This window comes from Myxocyprinus asiaticus, chromosome 1, assembly GCF_019703515.2.
Source record: "Myxocyprinus asiaticus isolate MX2 ecotype Aquarium Trade chromosome 1, UBuf_Myxa_2, whole genome shotgun sequence".
Lineage (NCBI taxonomy): Eukaryota > Metazoa > Chordata > Actinopteri > Cypriniformes > Catostomidae > Myxocyprinus > Myxocyprinus asiaticus.
The window spans coordinates 29,739,266-29,759,553 of NC_059344.1; the positions used below are offsets into that span (position 1 = coordinate 29,739,266).

General features: G+C 37.9%; 1 protein-coding gene across 4 annotated transcripts in view; it reads right to left on the bottom strand.

Moving 5' to 3' along the window:
- Nucleotides 1-4,969: 4,969 nt before the first annotated feature.
- Nucleotides 4,970-20,288, bottom strand: part of LOC127455484 (brain-derived neurotrophic factor) — a 28,387-nt gene continuing 13,068 nt past the window's right edge. For 2 of the 4 annotated variants that reach the window (XM_051723460.1, XM_051723682.1), the window contains exon 2: nucleotides 4,970-6,530. In XM_051723460.1, the coding sequence (XP_051579420.1) occupies nucleotides 5,688-6,530 (843 nt within the window). In that variant the 3' untranslated portion in view covers nucleotides 4,970-5,687. Of the gene's footprint in view, nucleotides 6,531-7,975; nucleotides 8,034-12,889; nucleotides 13,172-20,288 lie in introns of those variants that run through there. The other 2 variants (XM_051723538.1, XM_051723622.1) reach the window with 2 other exon arrangements.

Sequence of the window (20,288 nt, forward strand, 5' to 3'; positions counted from 1 at the left end):
CTGCCAACAAAACAGACAAGGCTTTACAATTTATTATGATATCACGGATGATATTATTTGAAACAAACATAAATAAATAAATACGTTTCATATGAAATTTGCATGTTTCAGACTGTTTCCCATCAATTTCCCCTTTGCAACTCTAGTGGCCTATGCCACAAAGCAGGATTATGCAGCTAGCTAGATAAATTGAAACTTAGTTTAAGCGAACTCTGAATTTGCGGTACCAGAAAAGATGATAGGCTTTCATGGGGGTTCCTCGCCATGGTAACACACGCTAATTGGCTAACCTGCTCGGGGGCAGGTTATGTTCCCGATTAGAGATGTCATCCAGATTCTGGACCAATCAGCTCTGAGCAAAGTGACAGTCTCTCTCTCTCTCTCGCTCCAATTTAAAGTGCACTTCAACGAGACAATTTTATAAATTTACAAAATCAGCTATTTATGATCATTATTTATTGCAAGAAATATGTTTTGTCGGTCTTGCATTTGTTTAAATACACTTTAATTTTTCCCAATCATTTTCCCACACTGGCCATAAAATATGTATGAATAAATAAACCTACAATTATTTCAATTAAGATAATAATACAATATCAGTAATGATCGAATGACTTTAAAATATAATAACTTAATCACTCCATTATATACTGTAGATATATCAGAAAAGTGTGAATGCCACCCAGACCCCATCTTATTAGGATTTGCTGGCAGAGATGCCATGAACATACAGTATTTCACTTGAAGTTCAATAAAAGCACTCTTGCACACCAAATATGTCTTTATTGTGTCTTATACTGCTAGAAAGAAAGAACAAATACGTCTTTATTAGTGCATATACTCATTTTCCAATTGCTCACATTTTTATTATTCAATAGTGTAATAATGTCTAATAGTATTCAATTATATTAAGTTAGTAATTTAAATTAATACTAAAGCTTTTAATTTAAATGTTTAAATTTCAAATCAAGATAATAAACTTTTAAAATTACAAGCCTGAATGTTCTTGTTGTGGATTTATATAAAGTTACTTTCACATCGATATATTATCTATTTTTATATTTTCATCACATTCAGATTTTATTTCGTGCTCTAGCAGCAGCAGCAATGTTTCTTCTTGCTGTATAAATGCCTTTACATTCTTTATCATTTTAACCTCTGTGCTGTGTGAATATATTATAATTATTCATGATGTCATAAAGTATTCCTGTTGTGTAATTGTAATTTGATTGATCATATTTTTTTCAACGTCCTCTTTGCTGTGTAATACCTGTGTTTAAATTCTTATAATTTATCATAATTTTCATAAACATCTTCAGCAGAAAAGTAAATCTTGCTGACTCTCTCAGGAGATGTGACGCGCTGTCTCCACGCGATTGGCTGTTCGCTTCATTCACGTGAACGCGCACGTGAACTAATCAAAACCTCGGGATCAAACTCTGCATTGATAACAAGCGTCTTGATACCGCTTAACCCTAATGAAGCCGGATTGGATTTGGTGAGTTTTGTCAAAATAAAACCAATCCTGGAATCCAGAATTTTTTTTTTTTTTTTTTTTGTGATACATGGATTTCTCTGGCTTTCTCATTTGCACCCACATAGCCTACTGAAAGGGCAATATATACTAATTTATAGAATATTTATTACAATCTCTGGAATACATGATTGGAATACATTGATTACTGTATAAACATTGCATTAGAAATATCCAATGTTTAATCAGCACATGAAATAAAGTTTTTTTAATCAATTATTTTATGAAATATCATATAATTCATATTTTGATATTAGTTATATAGTATTCTGTTCTCATCAATCCCCTATAGCACTATCAAAACTACATACCAACGGAGCAGAATCACACAAAGAGGACTGGACAGAATAGCTTAAAACAGTGATTCTGATTCGTAATCAGACCATTTTGCTGTCAAATATTTTTCACTGATTCTTGAGATAAGAAACAAAACAGGTTTTAAATCTTAGTTTTAATCTTTTTTAATACTGAATTAGCTTGAAATGTATATATTTGTAGACAAAGGTGTCAGCTGACGAACAATGTAAGGGAACAGATTTTTATAAAAAACAATTGACATTTGACATTTATTAACTTACATCATGCTGTACAATAAAACACTAAAAAGCATGCCATTTTAATTTGATCCATCCAACAATTCTGACAGAGTTGACAAAATTGAATATTTTTCCATCTTAACCATGTGTTGTACACTGGAGCCATTTTGTTTTTTCCTTAGTTGAAGCTGCCTCTATAACCTAAACTAAAATGTCAAAATTATTTTCACAATTCTTAAAATAAATTATCACAATGGGATGAGTTGACATGTTGAAGCTGTGACCGCAGAGACTTAAAAATGGTTTGTTTAAAATATAAAAAACACTTTTTTTTATAACACTTACCAGACCACGTGTCCTACTGTTGCATCCACCATGAGCAGGAAGTGGGAAAAGGGTACTCAGAGTACCATGACATTGTCGGATTTATTCAGGATTATAAAAAATTGACACAAAGTGAGGACACAACTTTGATGGGCAGTTTGTTTATGGAAGTTTACTTTATGTATTGTTTGATATCTTACAGAATCCTACCTTTCATTTAATATTTATATTTATGAATTTGTTGCAGTTTTAAACACTGTTTGGCAGTTTAACATTGTGACCTCTTGCTGAGGACTGGTTACGTTACATGTGCTTCCAAGTATAGAGCATGCATTTTTAAAAATTCTAATGAAATTATTTTAAAATATAAGTAAGTATACACAATTCCTTTAGATTGAACTTTTTCAGTATTTTTATTATTATGAATTTCTTGATTTTGAACATAAAGAGGACTTTTGTATGTAAGACATGTTTTGTCCCTTATCTCAAGAATCAGTGTTTTATTACATAATGACTACTAAAATGTATAATTGACCATTGTGCAACCAGTTTCCTACATAGCTGTGCCAGTTGCATGTCTCTTTCATCTCACATTCCTACATAAAAATAAAAAAAAAGAAATAAAATAGTTTAAACATAGGATAAAAACATACTAAACTGGTTTGCTGGTCTTTGCTGGTTTAAGCATGTATAGCTGGTCTCTCTTGGCCAAGCTATTGCCCATTAACCCTCTAAATCAGCAAACAGACCAGCCTGAGCAGACTGGGAGACCAGCAAGCCATCTTAGGCCTTTTTCTTTTATGATAAATTGAGTAATAAATGAAGTGAAAGTGAAGTCAAATAACCATTTATGTTCATTTAATCATTTATTTAGTTGTGTAATAAATGTGATCATGCAATACCCATCACCCCATTGAGATTTAATCTGCAATAATGGCTAACTGACTGTACTTTATCCCTTACATTACTAGGCTATGTGGTTTTCTTCTAAATTAAATATGAAAAAACAGAAGTAAAACATTCTGATAAACAAAAATACAAAAACATACTAAACAAGATACTATTCTACTGTTATAAAATATGTGTCTCAGAGTTGATAACCCTTAGAAACCTTATAAGCAACTTTGCATTGTTTATAAACATTGCATTAGAATATGCAGTTTAATCAAACACATTAAATATTTTTTTCTGTAATATTTTTTTCATATGCATTATATTTTCAAATTCGTTATTTAGTCTTCTGTTCTCATCATAGCACTATCAAAACCACATGCCGACAGAGCAGAATCACAGAGAGAACTGGACAGAATTGCAAAAAACAGTGATTCTGAGAGTTTGGTTGCTGTTATCGTAGAAAGGGAGAAAGAGAATAGAGTGGCCTACTTTTATGGCAAATGGGACAGGGCCCTGCTGGGTCTTACCAAGGACTACTTTGAACTGGGGGAAATCTGAGCCTCACAAAAATAACTCCAGAAATTACTCCAAAAATGCACCAGACGAACATCGCATTGTCTCTGTTATTTTAACTGATGCAGTTTTATTTGTATTTTGTAGTTTAAAAGACTCATTTTATAAGTCAGAATTTTCAAATGTTTTGTAAGTTGCTTTGATCTAGAAAGTGGTAAGCATTTGTTCAATAATGACCAACTTGGATAGCCTTCACACCCTTTCTTACAATTAAACTATTATCATTAGTTTTAATACCATAACTCTAACTGAAGCAATACATCGATAATTTGATTCATGCAGATCTGAAAATGGTATGCATTTACTCGGAAAGGATGAACCCATGATGATCTGTTGTTTTGGCTTCTCGGCAGAGTATCATTTCTTTGTTGTCTGATCCACCTACTCATGATGCAGTGAGATACTTACCATATACAGATTAAAATCCTTTGTCCCCTCTCATCTGTGGCAGTATATCAGAGACAGATAATTTGTTTTGTTGTCTGATAACAGTTCTGTTGTGTGTGTGTGTATGTGTGTGCGTGTGTGTTCAGGTGTATCAGATATCACATAAAGTGCATTGGAGTGTTGACTCCATTGGTCCATTTTTAGACAAAGAAAATCCTAATCTCTTAGTGATATTGATGATAGCCTATACCCACTGATTAGACACAGACACCAAACATAAGACAAATGAACTCATCAAGATTTCATGATGGACTGGTTTCCATAGAATTTACACGACAAGTTCACAATAATGTTTAACTGAGAACTCTCTGGACTGTTTGTTCTTCTATGGAAGTCAAGTCTACACTGGAAAAACATGTTAATCTGTTTTTGTGTTTACACAGTTTAGCTGTCCATGTGTGCAGCAAATTCTTCATTGCGGAGATGTCAGACTTGCTTTGATCAGGGCCTACTTGATTATACGGTGAGTTAGTGAGATATATGGTGAGAGGAGAGGAGAAATTTAAATGGATCTTTATCTCTTTTGAAATAATCTAAATGTAGATTTCTATGTATGTGCACTGTGCAAGAGGATGTTCTCTCCAAAGTTTGTGCCAAATTTAGACCTTCAAAGGGAGAGCTCAAACTTTATTGACATTGGTTTTGTTTTTCAGTTGCCTATAGTAATTTTATTTCTTCAAATATTTCAATTTAATATTGCAAACAACTTCACAACATACAAAATGAATTATATTAATCCAGAACACATGTCAATGAATAAAGTTTATATATATTTTATATATATTTTTTTTTCATCTTGTGGGGATAAAAAAATAAACAGCAAAGCTTTGACAACAGCACCTTGACATAGTATGTATTTCCAACATTACCTTGAGAAGTTGAGGATAGTAAACAGACAGAGTACTTAGAGGAGGAAATCCTGTTACGGTTGAGAATGTAAACGGAATGTTTTGGTCGGAAATCAATTCCTTGTTTTCCCAAAGTGGACAGTTTCTCAATTCACAATTGAAGCAGCATGCAAGTTTTTTTCCTCTTTTTTTTTTCCTTGTATGTAATTCTTCCTCACCCCATCCTCTCCTCATCTCTCAAAATCTTGGCAACGTAAAAAACATAATGTCTTGAGGAATGTGATATAGTAATTTGAACTGGGCACAAATGACTTATTAGATCTTTTTTTAATTGTTTACAAGGTCATGAATATGTTCAATAAATAGACTGTAGTATCACTTTTACTGTATAAACATAATCTTTTTTACATGCAGTCCATAAAATTTTCATCTGACGGAATAATTTACCCTGTTATGTATATATACAAATAGATATTTTCTCTTTTCTCTCTCTTTTTTAGAACTCTCAATAAAATCTATACATTTTGTACACTATCTGCCCCTTTTAATGGTCAATGTGCATACACATGAAGTGTCTATCCGTATAAACCGCCAGCCGATCTTCCTTTTGCTATCCATGGTAAGGGCTCGCACGTAAGACTGGGTTGTCCGGCATTGCGAGTTATAGTGCCGTTTGTCTATTCCTCGGCAGCCCTCTTTTGTGTACCCTAAGGGGTTGCATTTTGTCTCATAAAAGTATTGCTTCAGCTGACCATTAGTCACAGGGACCTTTTCCAGAACAGTGACTGTCTGGCCAGACATATCAATGGCCGTCTTTTTGTCCACAGCTGTCACCCACTGGCTAATACTGTCACAAACGCTGAGCTCCCCTCGCCGCGTTGGGTCTGAGTGCCGCCGCACACGCATCGACATGTTGGCGGCATCCAGGTAATTTTTGTATTCCTCCAAGAGAAAGAGTAATGGTGGCTCCAAAGGCACTTGGTTGCTGATCATCACCCGCGAGGCATACAGGTCAACGTCCTTCGAGTCTGCTGCGACTGCGGCAGCAGGACCACCCCCTCCTTGGCTCTGGTCGGCCCCAGGCCCTAGTTGCTGCGTTGCCTCCCCTTCCACCTCTAGCAACTCCTCAATCACCTGCTCAAAAGTGTCCGTGAGCAAGTGTAGCCCCCCACCACTCTGTGGAGTCCCGTGGCCTCGGCTGCCTGAGGTGACAGCAGCGGCGACGGCGGCAGCAGCAGCACCCAGGTAGCCCTCAGACCGGTGCCCCCCCTGCACGCCCGGGATCTCTCTCATGGGTGCAGCTCTCATGCAACTGAAGTATGAAATAACCATAGTAACGAACAGGATGGTCATCACTCTTCTAACCTGTTGGAACTGGGGACAGCGACAGGGACAAGACAAGTGGGACGTAAGGAAAGGGGAGGGATGAGACAGGGGAAGAAGAAAATCAGAACTTAAAATCAATGTTTGTATGAACATTTTTTATATAAACGTACTCTACCATACCCAAGGAACACTTCTATTATAGACCCTCAAAAAAACATCAATATAAAACTGATCTCATTAATGGTGTCACGCTAATTTGTGAACTGATCTCATTGTGGGTCTCAATAATGTCACTGTTTATGTTAAATATTTCACTAGAGTGCAATTCTTTCTCTTTACATGTGATTGCTGTCTCATGAGTCACAATTAGTTTCAATGGTTTATAGTGGTCTTAAATTATTGCGAAGATCCTAAATCAACTCTGTAACGGCATACAAAGGGCAACATAAACACAACATGCCAACTTAAGCTTACTGGCCCAAGGGAGCGCAACTAACACTGCACGGTTTCTCTGTCTCACCTATACGTGTGCCCCCCCTTCAACAAATGCAGCCGGCTAAATTCAGAGACCCTTGAGTATCATTAGGAGGACATGAGACGACTGCTCCCACTCTTCTCAGTCTCTCTCTTCCTCCACCTGTCTCTCTAGCTCCCTTGCCACCTCTTCCATTTCCTTAGAGGAGTGTGAAGTGTTGACTGCTTCTGTGAGTATCCATAAAACAATCCAGATTCATAATCTATCTTTTGAGCAGACCAAAAAATTTGTTGTAATGTAGTAGCAAACTTTTGTTGCAGATAAGGTACTGACCAATATGGTGTTTGTCATAAGCAATGTTAAGGTAAGTAGTCCTATATAAAATAATTATGCTAGTGACTGATTCACAATTAAGATTGAAATTACTTTATGATATGGTGTTAAGTTATGATGGAACTTTGTTTTATGGATGCCTTCTTTGGAAACAGCTGAATTGGGATGATCTATACACAAGAACTACAGTATCTCACACACTATGATTCTGTAGAGATGATTCTCTTTCCCAATAAGAGAAGTGAGACCGAAATCGAAAGACAAAGGAAAAGAGATAAAGACAGATAAAGTTACTGTAAGAAAAATAGCAGAGAGAGAGAGAGAGAGAGAGAGAGAGAGAGAGAGAGAGAAACGAGAGACTATTAAATGGAGCATTCAGAGGAAAAGACAGAGAGAGGGAAAAATGCGGAGAAAGATAGAAAGATACCAGTCACTCATTCACCTATTCAAAGGTATAATGTATACAAATTGCTATATTTGAGTCAGTTCTTTTCCCCTAGTATTCAACTACCCCAGCAGATAAAAAAATACTAAATAATATATAATATAATACTAATATCTAAAGAATAATGCAAATGAATTACAGTTCCGGGAAAGCCATCATCACCATTATCCTCTTTGCTTCTCTATTACATTCTTCCTCTCTCCCTTCCTCTTCGCAAACCCTTCTGCAGCTTTCTCTTACCTCTGTGAAGCCCCTCTATGAGTCACTGCAATTCATTGCATCCAATGGCATCCCAGCGCATATGAACAGATAGGGAAACATCCATAAATAACAAAAAAGACAACCCTCACCCTCACTTTTCTAAGGAAAAAGAGAAGGGGAGAGGCGGGGGGTGGGGGGTGGCATTTAAAAATATCCAGCACCGCAGCAAGGCTTTGCCAGTTCTCTGCGTGCTGTCCTCCTGATGCCCCATGCAGCCTCAGGAAGAGGCAGAGTAAGGATCCGCTTCCAGAGCAGAAGGCAGTACCGGCCAGCAGGAGACAAGGAGGGACACACCCTGTCTAAAAGGCATTTGTTTCATTCTTAATTGGTGTCTGGGGCCACGGCTGCGATTTGCTAGCGCAGCGATGACTGCCATGGAGATGCGAGTTCTATAAATAGGCCGACTGGGAGTCCCACAGTCTCGATTCAGAATATCACAGCCCTCTGCTGAATGAGCTCAAAGTCCCCTTGCTCAGTGACGTTGCAGTCCACGAGGGGTGGGTGTGTGAGCAAGAGAAACATGTGTGTTTGGAAAAGGAGATGAGGTGGGAGCATCTTTAGTCTCTCCTCGCAAATGGTCAAAACAAGCATGGGGAAGAAAAACAGAGCTGAGGATACAGCTGTGGAGGACAGATCAATCATAATCAAATCAAGCACTGCACAAAATGTGTGTACAAGCTGCTTCTGCAGGCATGAAAAGATACTTCAGTCTGTCAGCTTTCCCAGTAATGGAAAAAAGCTTCTTACATTGTCAGCAATTACCTCTGCTGAATATAGCAAGGAATTTATAGTGCCTGCCTGAGGATTATTGAATGATTATGTCTTATTTTATTCTCGCTTGATTAAAATTCCTCCAGATGTGTTGGGTCTATGAGGATGGATGCGTTACTGTCAGTGTTCCTACCTTTAATAACTTTAAATGGGTTTTATGGGTTTACACACAAACACACACATACACAGAACCATAGCCATAGTTTCACAGTAACCGTCCCAGTTTCCGGATGATCCCAATTAGCAAACGTCTGTCATCTCCCTAATGAGATTGTTATTTATATAAAGTATATTGCGGAGGCTCCTGAATGAAATACCAGCATCAGTCATGCTGACACCCAGATTCCTTATCTTAACCTTTCTGACAGCAGGTGGAGCACCAATGCTATCTCTAACCTTAAGTATATTGTAGATGCCAATAGCCTTCATATAATGTTAAGGCATGACTGACAGTTGTTGTCTACAGGTAACATCAGGGAATTACAGTTCAGCACACAGCACTGACTAAATCATAACTCTCCCTCCTAATTAGACCAGAGCACTGATGTGTAGTTGTGTGGCAGGGGGTGGAGGCCAGGGGCACAACAACCCTGATGACGTCTCTCTCTAGTCTCCAAGGGGGGTGAGAGGAAAAGGGCGGTGGAGCTAGAAGACGTGGTGCTAGGGGCCAGTGCCACTCATCAGCTCGCAATTGCTTTCCATTTTCCTCTGGGGTGCCTTCTCTCCGAGAACAACAAATTATTTTATTTCTAACTCCACTATTTCCTGTTTCCATCAAGAGAATCAATATGGATTATGCTCTCAATCAACTTCCTGTTAAAACGTAATCTAGACGATGAATCACTTTATTGCTCTGGGACTGAGTTTGCAATAACTGAGACCTTCTGTCTCATTCATAGCAGAGAGAGAAGACAAGATTACCTTGATGGACATGTTTGTTCTGCTTTAATATGTTGACTGTGTGCATGCGTGCAAATTGCATAGAATAATGCAATATCAATGTCCTGTCAACATATGATGTGCAAACACGGTGTATGTTTGTGTACATATGGGTGTACAGGGAACGGCTTTGGATGGGTCAGAGGAAGTGAGTGGAACTGAGGGAATAACCATTGTATGAAGAATCTAATTACTGTCACTCAGATGTGTTTAAATGTCTAAAATGAAAATAAAGACTTTCATGCTTTCAAAATAGAGGTTGGTGCAAAAATACTCCTTTCAGTTGTCAAGCAAACAAAACTGCTAATTCATACCTTTTGTACCCAATTTGTTAGACCTTTGAAGCCAGATTCACTAGAATTCATTCAGTATACTGCAAACAATATTTCCATCAATCAAACCTCACAAATGAGAAGATATCCAGTCTACAGTGACCTTTCAATCTCTCTACCTACAAAGTAAGGTACAGAAAGCTTGATGACATACTACAGTCATACAGCTGTATTTGATCCATGTGGTGGGGGCTTTGTAGGAGCACGTTGAAACACCTTTCGTGGTAAAACATGATTGTATCTCAATTGGGAATGAGTGGCAGCTCTGTGGTTTTGGGAAATAGAGCACATGCACCTGCTCAATTGTTTGGAAAGGGGCAGGTAGGACAGGATAGTTTGGTCTGTATGATCCTGATTTCCCCACAACTGTATTTGCTTAAATGTCTATGCCATAGAGGGATTAGTGAAGAAATCCACTCATGACAGATATCTAAGTCTATTCTAACTTGAAAGTACAGTGGTAGCAGACACGTTTCTGTCCACCTAGTACTCTAAAGAAAAAAGAAGAAAGCATTCCCTCCTTAGGGAGTAATATATTTAACAATGTATGATTAAATATCTGAATGGAGCAACAAAGGAGGGCAAATAAATGCTTAGAGCATAAGAAAAGTTTTTTAGATTGCTTGGATGGACTTGTTGCAATGACAAGAACACTGTAGCATGCATCACCTAAGCTCACACAGGTGTCTCAGCTGTTAAATACTATTATGATTTTAGGAACACGTTAAAATATACAATCCATATTGGTTACATCTGGCATTAGTGGTCACACAACAAGAAAAAACTGCAAAACAAATGGTTAACACTCTCTTTTTCTCTGTTGCAAAATCAATGTTCTTAAATGCAAGGTTCAACAGTTGCTGTTTGAAGGATTCAACCTTTACTAAAGCTGCATGACAGTAATTCTGTCTTTTCTGACCATAACCATGAAAAACCATTCAAGACTCAATGTAATGAAGCAAACAGAGTGAACCCACAACCACCATGAACCCATCTCAGATGTTTCAGTCCAGCTAATATCCCAAAAGCTTTATGATCTTGCACAGTTACTTGTGCATGGGGACATTTATTTATTAGAGCTCCAGTGCCTCTGTGTGTTCAGTCCAGTCAAGTAATCCCCACCACCCATTAAAATTAAAAGTTGACAAAACAAATTATAAAACACTACTAGCAGGTAACTATTTCAGTAAGTTTGTAGCACAAGAACATGTGCTGTAGATCACGATTGTACAAGTGGCTACGAGGCAGAAGAGAAAATTAAAATTAAACATTAGTGCTGTAATAATTTATGTATACTGTAAGTTTGTCTTTTCTGGTAACAGAAGAAAGGGCAAGCATTGGGGAACTAGATCTGCCAGGACAATATTATACAAGATCTGCCACTGACATGTTAGCATTTATTGCGTTTTTCCAGGAATTTTCTGTCTTAGGAATTGGCAACATCCTGAGGGTGTCAAAAACGTATCATCTCATCATCATGGTGCATAAATGCGTTCACTGTATAAACAATGATATTACATTTTGTACCCCGGAAAAATATTGTTATCAGAGAGAGAGAGAGAGAGAGAGAGAGAGAGAGAGAGAGAGAGAGAGAGAGAGAGAGAGAGAGAGAGAGAGAGAGAGAGAGAGAGAGAGAGTTGTTTTAAAACCAGAGGCAGAAAGGACCAACTACTCTATCCATTATTTGTCCTTGTATTACATTTTACAACACGTTTGCACTAGATGGCGTATTCGTCTACACAAAGAGATGCAGTTTCAGTCAAGACATGCAGAAAAGCACAGACCATTAGAAACACACACACACACACACACACACACACACACACACATCTCTCTCTCTCTCTCTCTATGTCACATAAAGTTACGCTTACACAGAGAGAATGCAGGAGACAGTAAATAAGAGACAATATGATAGAATTAATGGTTGACTTTTTTCTGTTTTTAACCTATTAATGTTTCTGTTCTAAAACAAAACACGCGCACAATCCTATATAATATATGAAATCTATAGTATATTTTTTACACAATATGTATACAGCTGTATCCTATATGATATGTATATTTTTATATATATATAATATGATAGCCGTGACTTGCTGCACACTATCTAAATAGCAATATTACAAATGACAATACTTGCCATTGAAAAGTCAATAAGGATTATAAGAAACCGTCTTTAAGTTACAGTTTAAGCAGTTTTTGTCCACTTTTCATCCAAAAGCGTCCAAAAACTATTATTTATTTGCGTAGGCTATCTGTTCCAAATTAGGATTCCAAATTAGAATATTAATTCGCAAACTTTATCTTCGGGAGTTTATCTATTTCAAGGGAAGGCTAGACTCTACACGGTAAACCTAAACGATGATCTCAAGTTCCATGTCTTCAAGTCTCATTGACTTCACTAAACCCTTTTATTCTCGGAACGCTGGCACAAGTAGCCTAGTTTTATCTTACATGGCATATGAACAATCTATATCAATCAATAAATAGCATGTTGTTATACATATAGTTTTACATTATTTATAAGTATAAAAATAAAATAACAGGAGAAGATTGTCCATTATACCCGATCGCACCAAATACCCTTAAACTAACTGAACAGTACAGATAAAAGATGTTTGGATATATAACTATCAGTCATGAATAAAGAACGTGAGAAATTCAATCAACATAATAACTCTGTCTCTTATTAATGAACAAGAGGATTGTGTTTCATGTTGCGGCACAGCCAGTACTGTTGCATGATCCAACACTTGATGACTTTTTCTCTTAACTCCTCGTCTAATATCAGACGCTTTCGTCCAAGCATAACATCTCAAGTGATAACTCTATTTCGCACACAAAAACCTACCTTTACTGTCCAGCCGTAAAGGAGACCATTCACCAGGACAGTGTCATCTGGGATGTTTTGGATAAGCCCTCCGCGTAACAATTTTTTTTTTCGTTATTCTCCCGCTCTTCGCAAAGCAGCAGCTGCAAGTTGCCTCTTCAGCTTTGGAGCAAATAGATTAAATTATTGATGGTGGAAATTGCATGGTTGAGGTAATGTACTCCCATGACTGAGCGGATCCTTTGGAGTTGGGTTGAAGCAGTTGGATGGCATGCTGAGCGCTCGCGGTATAGTGCGCATTGAGAGACCTCTCGAGCTTGAAATGATGGCTTCATTCCTCGCGACTACAGTAACTAACTACTGCGTGACGTTGCAACATGTGACTCCACAGCGAGCGCGACCGAGCGCCAACCGAGTGATAATAACCGGAAAGTCTGTCATTATGGCATTCACTGAGCGCCAAAGTATGAGAGACTCCTACATCTTGTGCAGTGTTGGAGATCAGAACTTGCTTTTTCCATATCTGTCGTTCGTCGAGTCATTGAATTCTTCTCTTTCTGTGTAATTGACCGGGCTGCTGATGTTTGCGCGTTGTGCTCTCTTATTCATTTATGAATGTATAACCTACATAAAATGACGATATAAAGAGAACCAGGGAAGCTTATGAGTTGGTATCACTTTCAATATATTTAATTTTGATTTAGGGCATTTGATTATGTGTGGTCCTGTTTTTTTTTTTTTTTTTTATACATTGGAGGTACAGTAATAGCCTATCTGAACACCTTTTTTTTTTATTTTTTTTATTTATTTTTTTTTCCCCAAGTACAAAGCTTTAGTTGTATGCCACATTTGGTTGTTTCATTTCAAAGATTGAATTAGTTTCATTAATTAAATTATTACATTTGTCATTCGCATTACATTGTGCACATAGCTTTATATTCAGTTACTTGCAGGCTCTAAATGCTCCAATGAGTTCCTAAATAGACAGCCCTTAGGTTCATATAAAACACTTTTTTGTGACAAGACTATAGCTCATCTGCTGAAACTGATATTTGCAATTAGGCTATGACTCCATAAAAGAAGCTTCAAAGTAAAGAGCTCACTCCTTGCCCCCACCACATCAAGGATCTATCATTCCCTGGCCCTCTATGTATGTGATATGTTAAACCATTGTCAGTTTGAGCCCCTCTGTCTGCCAAAAGGAGCTTATGTGCTAGATGTTGGTTCACTGCTCTTAATACTATTCATTGTTCTTCAAGTATCAGTTTGGTTCCTCCAATAATTGGAGTGATTTGTTTGATATTTGTAATCTAAAAAGTCAAATATGTTATAATAATCAATTGAGAAGACATAACTTTGTGCTTCAGCATTAACGTTTATTCTATAGGAGTATTCAAGTAACATGACCTTTCGGGCGGGTGGTTGGGAGTGGCGGGGGACACACATGTTCCCCATTCTGTCTCCCATTGCTACACATTACATCATTTCCCACATATTTTCACCAACAACAATGTTCAGAAGTTCCCATTGCTTTTGGACCTAGTCCAATGCAAAATTTATATTGATGAGTTTGGTTATGATGAATATTCTCTGCATAAGGTAATGAGATGGAGGGGTTTCAGACCTTGCTGTTCCCAGCATGGGAGTGGATGCTAACACCTGCCCTCTCTCTCTCTCTCTCTCTCTCTCTCTCTCTCTCTCTCTCTCTCTCTCTCTCTTCATATTTTTGCTCTCTCACTCATAACAACACTACTATATTCAGACTTTCACAGTATACTTTCACCTTGACTTGTTCAGGCTCTTCCTCTCTCCTATAGGGTGAAGCCAAGATGAATATAACTCATCCCATAGGTTCACAGGAGGAGAGGGCAAACCCTGGATGACAAAGAGTTGCATCAGCAATTACTGAGCGACATGACTCCAAGAGAGGTAAAGCAAACACACTCATACACACACTCTCACACTGTGCATTAGGGTTGTTCCAACCAGGTAATCCAGAAATAAATCACTCTGCTTCTCATTAGGACACAAAAACAACTTGGATCTCATTCAGAACTGCAAATACAGCACAAAGTTGACATCAACAGCACAGATATAACAAAGACAACCACAAAGTGGACTAATGATACAGATATGGTCTAACATGAATACAGAACCAGATGGTAGCAAGAACTTTCATTTTCAACTTTGTAGACATTTTTGGATCCAGAAAATGATTGTATAACTCATCTTTGTGTAAATATGACCATTAGGGGCAGTGACACATAATTTCATTTGTACTGAGATCAATCTAATGTTTGGGCCAGATCAGAGGATTGGATTGTCGTGATGAATGTTGAGAGAGTCGGAGCGGCGTCAGAAGCGATGGCCGTGTCTCTATCCAATAGGTCGGGTCGCTAATGACGTCACCTCAGCTTTCTCAAAAACTCCTCTGCTTTTCACGCTCTGTTGTCTTGTGTGCATTCTTGGCCCATCATAGCGTTATCCTGGAACAGTGCGGCAGTTCTTCCACAGAATTTCATGATTTTGAAGTTGCATGTTGCATCTTTCTGAACAGGTTGGAGGAGATCTCTGCCTTGTGCAACCCTGAAATGATTAAAACTTTTTCATAGTTCCTTCTACTTCAAGACAAGATGACAAAAACTTTTAGGGTGTTAAACTAGCTGTAAAAAACAGAGGTGATGGCTTCTTTATCAGCCCCAAAATGAAACAGACTGAGAGCTTTTGACCATTGTTGGAAAATGAGAATACTAGTCCATATTGTGATCATTCTCTCTGGTCTAGGATGATAGACCAATAAAATCAGTTTAAAGCATTAACCAAACACATCACATTACCGTCGTAGAGCAAAGGAGAGTGAATAATGACATTTCTGACCATCAGCACTACAATAAAAAGTATTCAAAAATACCTATGTTTGCATGGCACCAGATTTCAAACTGAAATGGCCAATAAAGAAAGTCAAAGGAGAAAAAAACTTAAATTATGCAGAATGTATTGAAAACTCAGTCCACATCAATGATTTTGCGTTCTTTTTAGTCTGTTGGGGTGATGTGCAGTGTAAATAAAAATGTTCAAGTGGGTCTCGCCTTTACATTTAGTCATTGCACTGAAATGAGTAAGCCACTTTGTGGAACTCAAGATCGCTTCCGACAGCCAGGTTGCCCATTCCTTGGTGCCTGTGTTTCTTTTTCTTTGGCTCAATGTCTGTAGGGAAGGGAGTCTGGGCAGTGCTTTTTATCACCATCTATCATCTGAGACCCATTCTTTGCACTGAAGAATTGCGCAGTGCTCATCTCTCCAGCAGCAAGCTGCAACAGGTCCCTGTTATCAATAAAGTGCTGATGGTGGTCAACAGCGTCCAGCCGTGAATAATGAAGATCTCAAAGTCTTGACGTATAGCAGCTACACTATTGGTACACACAAAGATATCCACTTTAGCACATAGACACAATGAGCTATACTATCCACGGAACTGTAATCTATCCCTTGCAGCATACACCAGCTACACTGGTAATGTATCCGTGGGGTATAAGCACTCTGTTGCACTTTATCCCTTTGTACACACATCCTCTGGTAATCTAGCCTTTTGCTTGCCCAACAAACCCTTATGTGTCAAGTGTGAGTATATTTACATAATTAGGTAGACTGAAAATAAGAATTGAGAGCATGAACAAATACTGCCCTTAATAAATAGCAATAAAATAGCAAAATAATAGCACTGAAAATCATCTAGGGTGAAATCAGGTAAATTGGGCCACTTTTTTACATCCTACTTATTGGATTGAGCTAAAAATGGTACATATTGATTTATTAATTGTTGAAGAAGGTGAGAAATTAAAGCCTGGCAGAACCCACTGACTCAAGTATTCATGCACAGGGCATGACAATCGCGATTCTACAAACCCGAAGGGGAGAAACAGCAGTCTGAGTGACCTCAAAGAAATGTTAAGCATACAAATGTTGAGAAAAAAAAAAAAAAAAAAAAAAAAGGTTTATCTGCTTTGTTCAGCAAGTATATCAAAAGTCACAACACAAACAGTCTGGATGCCATTCTTAACCAACATCCACAGCGGAAAATATGTTAGAGAAGTCCTGCATACATACCCAAGCATTGATGCTGGCGAATAGTTAAAGGATTCCTTGGCGGAGCTAGTTGCCAGGCACCAGCGCTAATGCTGTTCTGTAGTTATTCACGTACAGAGAAGGCAAGTGCTACATTTGATGTCAGTGAGTAAAGCATACAGGTGGGTGGACAACTAACAAAGCTCATAATATGTACTCCACCAGCCCCCTTGAACGTGAATGCTGGAGGTCAAAAACATATTAATATATAGGCCTACCCTACACACATGCACAGATGCATAAGCACCCCTGCTTACGCAAACAACACATGCAAATATACAGCGAAGCCTCTGCAATGGGGTCACATACCCCCAAATGGCAAAGTTCTTTTCAAAAGTCCTTAAAATAAATAAATATCGAGCGTCATTAAAAGTAGATTAGGAAATAATAGAGTATTACACCATAAAGTGTGTATGTAATACGATCTCTTGCAGAATAACCGCAAGTCACGCTCTTAGTATTGAGCGCGCACCCAATTTCTCAAGCCCTTGCGCAGAAAACCCGCAGTCGAAGGAGTACATTTAAATTTAGATATAGTATTAAGACTGCTCCAAATAACCTTATCGACACAGAAAATATAGACAGAAAGAGTCAGTTTTGTATCATTACATTTATTTTTGGCGCCACTAATTTGATGAATAAATTAAAACATAGCCTAATCAGTAATAATCAAAGCATATGATTCTTATAATATTTATTGTTACATTTATTGTTGTTGCCATTTTATTGTTCGCAAAATTTTGTTGTAGCTCTATATAACACAAGATATCGTTAGAAAAGAAAGGAAAAATAGACCTTCTCTGCAATTGTGACGCGCATCAGCCTTTATTTCCCAAAGGAACTGCATATTCAGTGTAATAAATTCTTCCCGCGAGTGAAGCAGCTCGCAATAAGTCTGTACATCTCTATTAAAGTTAATTATGAAAGCCGCCCCCCGTATACAAAACAACTTTCATATTTGGGTTATAAATATCCCAGTGATCATCCACGACAGCCAGTCAACCAGGCTGAATGAACCGCCGATTAAACTGTAAAAATAAAATGCCACAATACAATTATGTGATATTTGGATTGAAACTGACCAAGCTCAGATTTGTTATTGACGCCCACCATTAACTCTGCAGCTACCAGGGAGCAGAGTGGAGGGGGCGGAGAGGGAGATTCTCAGCTAGATAACACAACCCCATTTATGGATTGATCAGATGACGTACATTGCAGAAAGTTCTATAAAAACCCCTCCGTACATACAAAGTGTGTCGTGCCATCCCCCAGCACCCCCAACCTCCCCGCATCCGCCTCTATTCCCCCTCCCCCCCACATGCCCACACCCACACCACCAACCCACATCTCTATTCCCCTCATGAAAAAAAAAAAAAAAAAAAAGAAAAGAAAAGAAAAGAAAATTATATACATACATACATACATACATTTATGTTTTTAAAAATGATACAAACATTTATTAAATGAAAACACGACGATGTAAGGAACTGCAAACCAGTTATTGTTTAATAATAACATTCCACTCCGTTCAAGGCGAAATAACAGGCTAATAATAAAAACATCTAATATGTTGGTGCATAATTATTTAGTCATTCACCATTGTATTATCTGTCAGCAAAAAAAAAAAAAAAAAAAAAAAAATCATTTCTGAAAACAAGCAATGATTAATTAATTAAGCATTTCCGTTTATGACAGCTGCATATCGATGATGTTCATTATGTCATCACATTTGCCCAATAATGACAAGAGTATTAAGATTACAACGACACAAGCATTACGAAGATTACAAAGACACAAAACACGGATAATGAAATCAAGTGAATCTGTCAGATGCGACTATTGTCCCACTTGATTTGTCATTAAAAAAAAAAAGGATTTATGCATTGTTTTGCATCTGCAGAGACTGTATCGTTAACCTTTGCACGATTATGATCAGAAAATATTTAATAGAGCAATTACCGATTTAGCAGTGCTGAAAGAAGCTAACGCAGCCGGACAAAGAGAAACGGCGATAAGCATCATTTAAAAGCAGCTAAATGACACAATGAATGCATTCCGCCTGATAGACTCTTGATTAACGCAGTGCTGAGAGCGCCCGTAGGCTTTGATTTCTGTCTGTTTGTCATTCAATCGCTTCACCCTTTAATCAGATTCTTGGATACAAAAGGAAAAAAAAAAAAAAACGACCATAGCCTAGGCTATATCCCCCGCTCATCCCACTCAGAAACTGAGACGAATTCCTAAACTTAGTCGGCATAAAAGTCATAAAATCATCAGCGAAAGGCTCCTATAAAGCGCTGACAGTCCTAATTTTGTCACAGTCTTGCACAGCTTTTCTTCAGCTCTCTCCACAATACGCGTGAAACCCTCTCAGCCATTTCCTTATCAGGCAATCTTATCGGTGGCTCCATCTCACCCAGGCAGAACAACTGATAAAATCTGACCACGCCTATAAAAATTCTTAATACCTTTAACTGGAAATATATTTATACGAACACGGAAACACACACACACACACACACACACACACATTAGTATGTTTTGTTGGGCTTTTTCTTTTTTTTTTTTTTTTTGTGAGTCAATTTAAAAATATTTTAACGTGATATGTTATTTGTAGCGAAAGCTTTTAGCTCTAAGTGGTTCCCAACTGTTCTGCGTGTGCACAGACAGACCTGTGCTTTGGGGAGCGAGCTGAGCAGGTGATGCTGGAGGAGAGGAGTGGAAATCTCGGGATGAATGAAACGGAGAAGCGGTCCGTAGTAAAAACACTAGCAATATGTCCACGATGACGAATTGCGGAGATGCTACAGACGCGATTACATTGATAGGGCTGGTTGCACCACTTTAGGATCGATTCAAGGAATACATTTTCCCGCCACACGAACGAAAACAACATTTAGATGATAAGAAAGGAGGACGAAAAGACAGACAGACAGACAGATTTAAGACATACCTCGTTATCCTGCAACCAAAGAGAAAACTGTTCTAGACAAATGCGCATTTATGAAAACAGGAATTCCGCAAGCATTTGATTATGGTAAAGAGGAAAAGTCAGCTGTTTACGCACTTACATGCACATTTTGCGCGACGCTATGAAAAACAGCACATATAAAATAAATGTTAAATGTGGACCACTCTGTACTATGGGGGTGAATTGTGTGACGTAAAATATATACATTATTAAAATTATATGAATTAGCGACGGAGTTCTGGTTGTAAATGAACAACTTGGTCATCGTTACGTTTTTCTGCTGCAGCCTTAATGTAAAACCATACAAGTAACGTAATGGCAAAA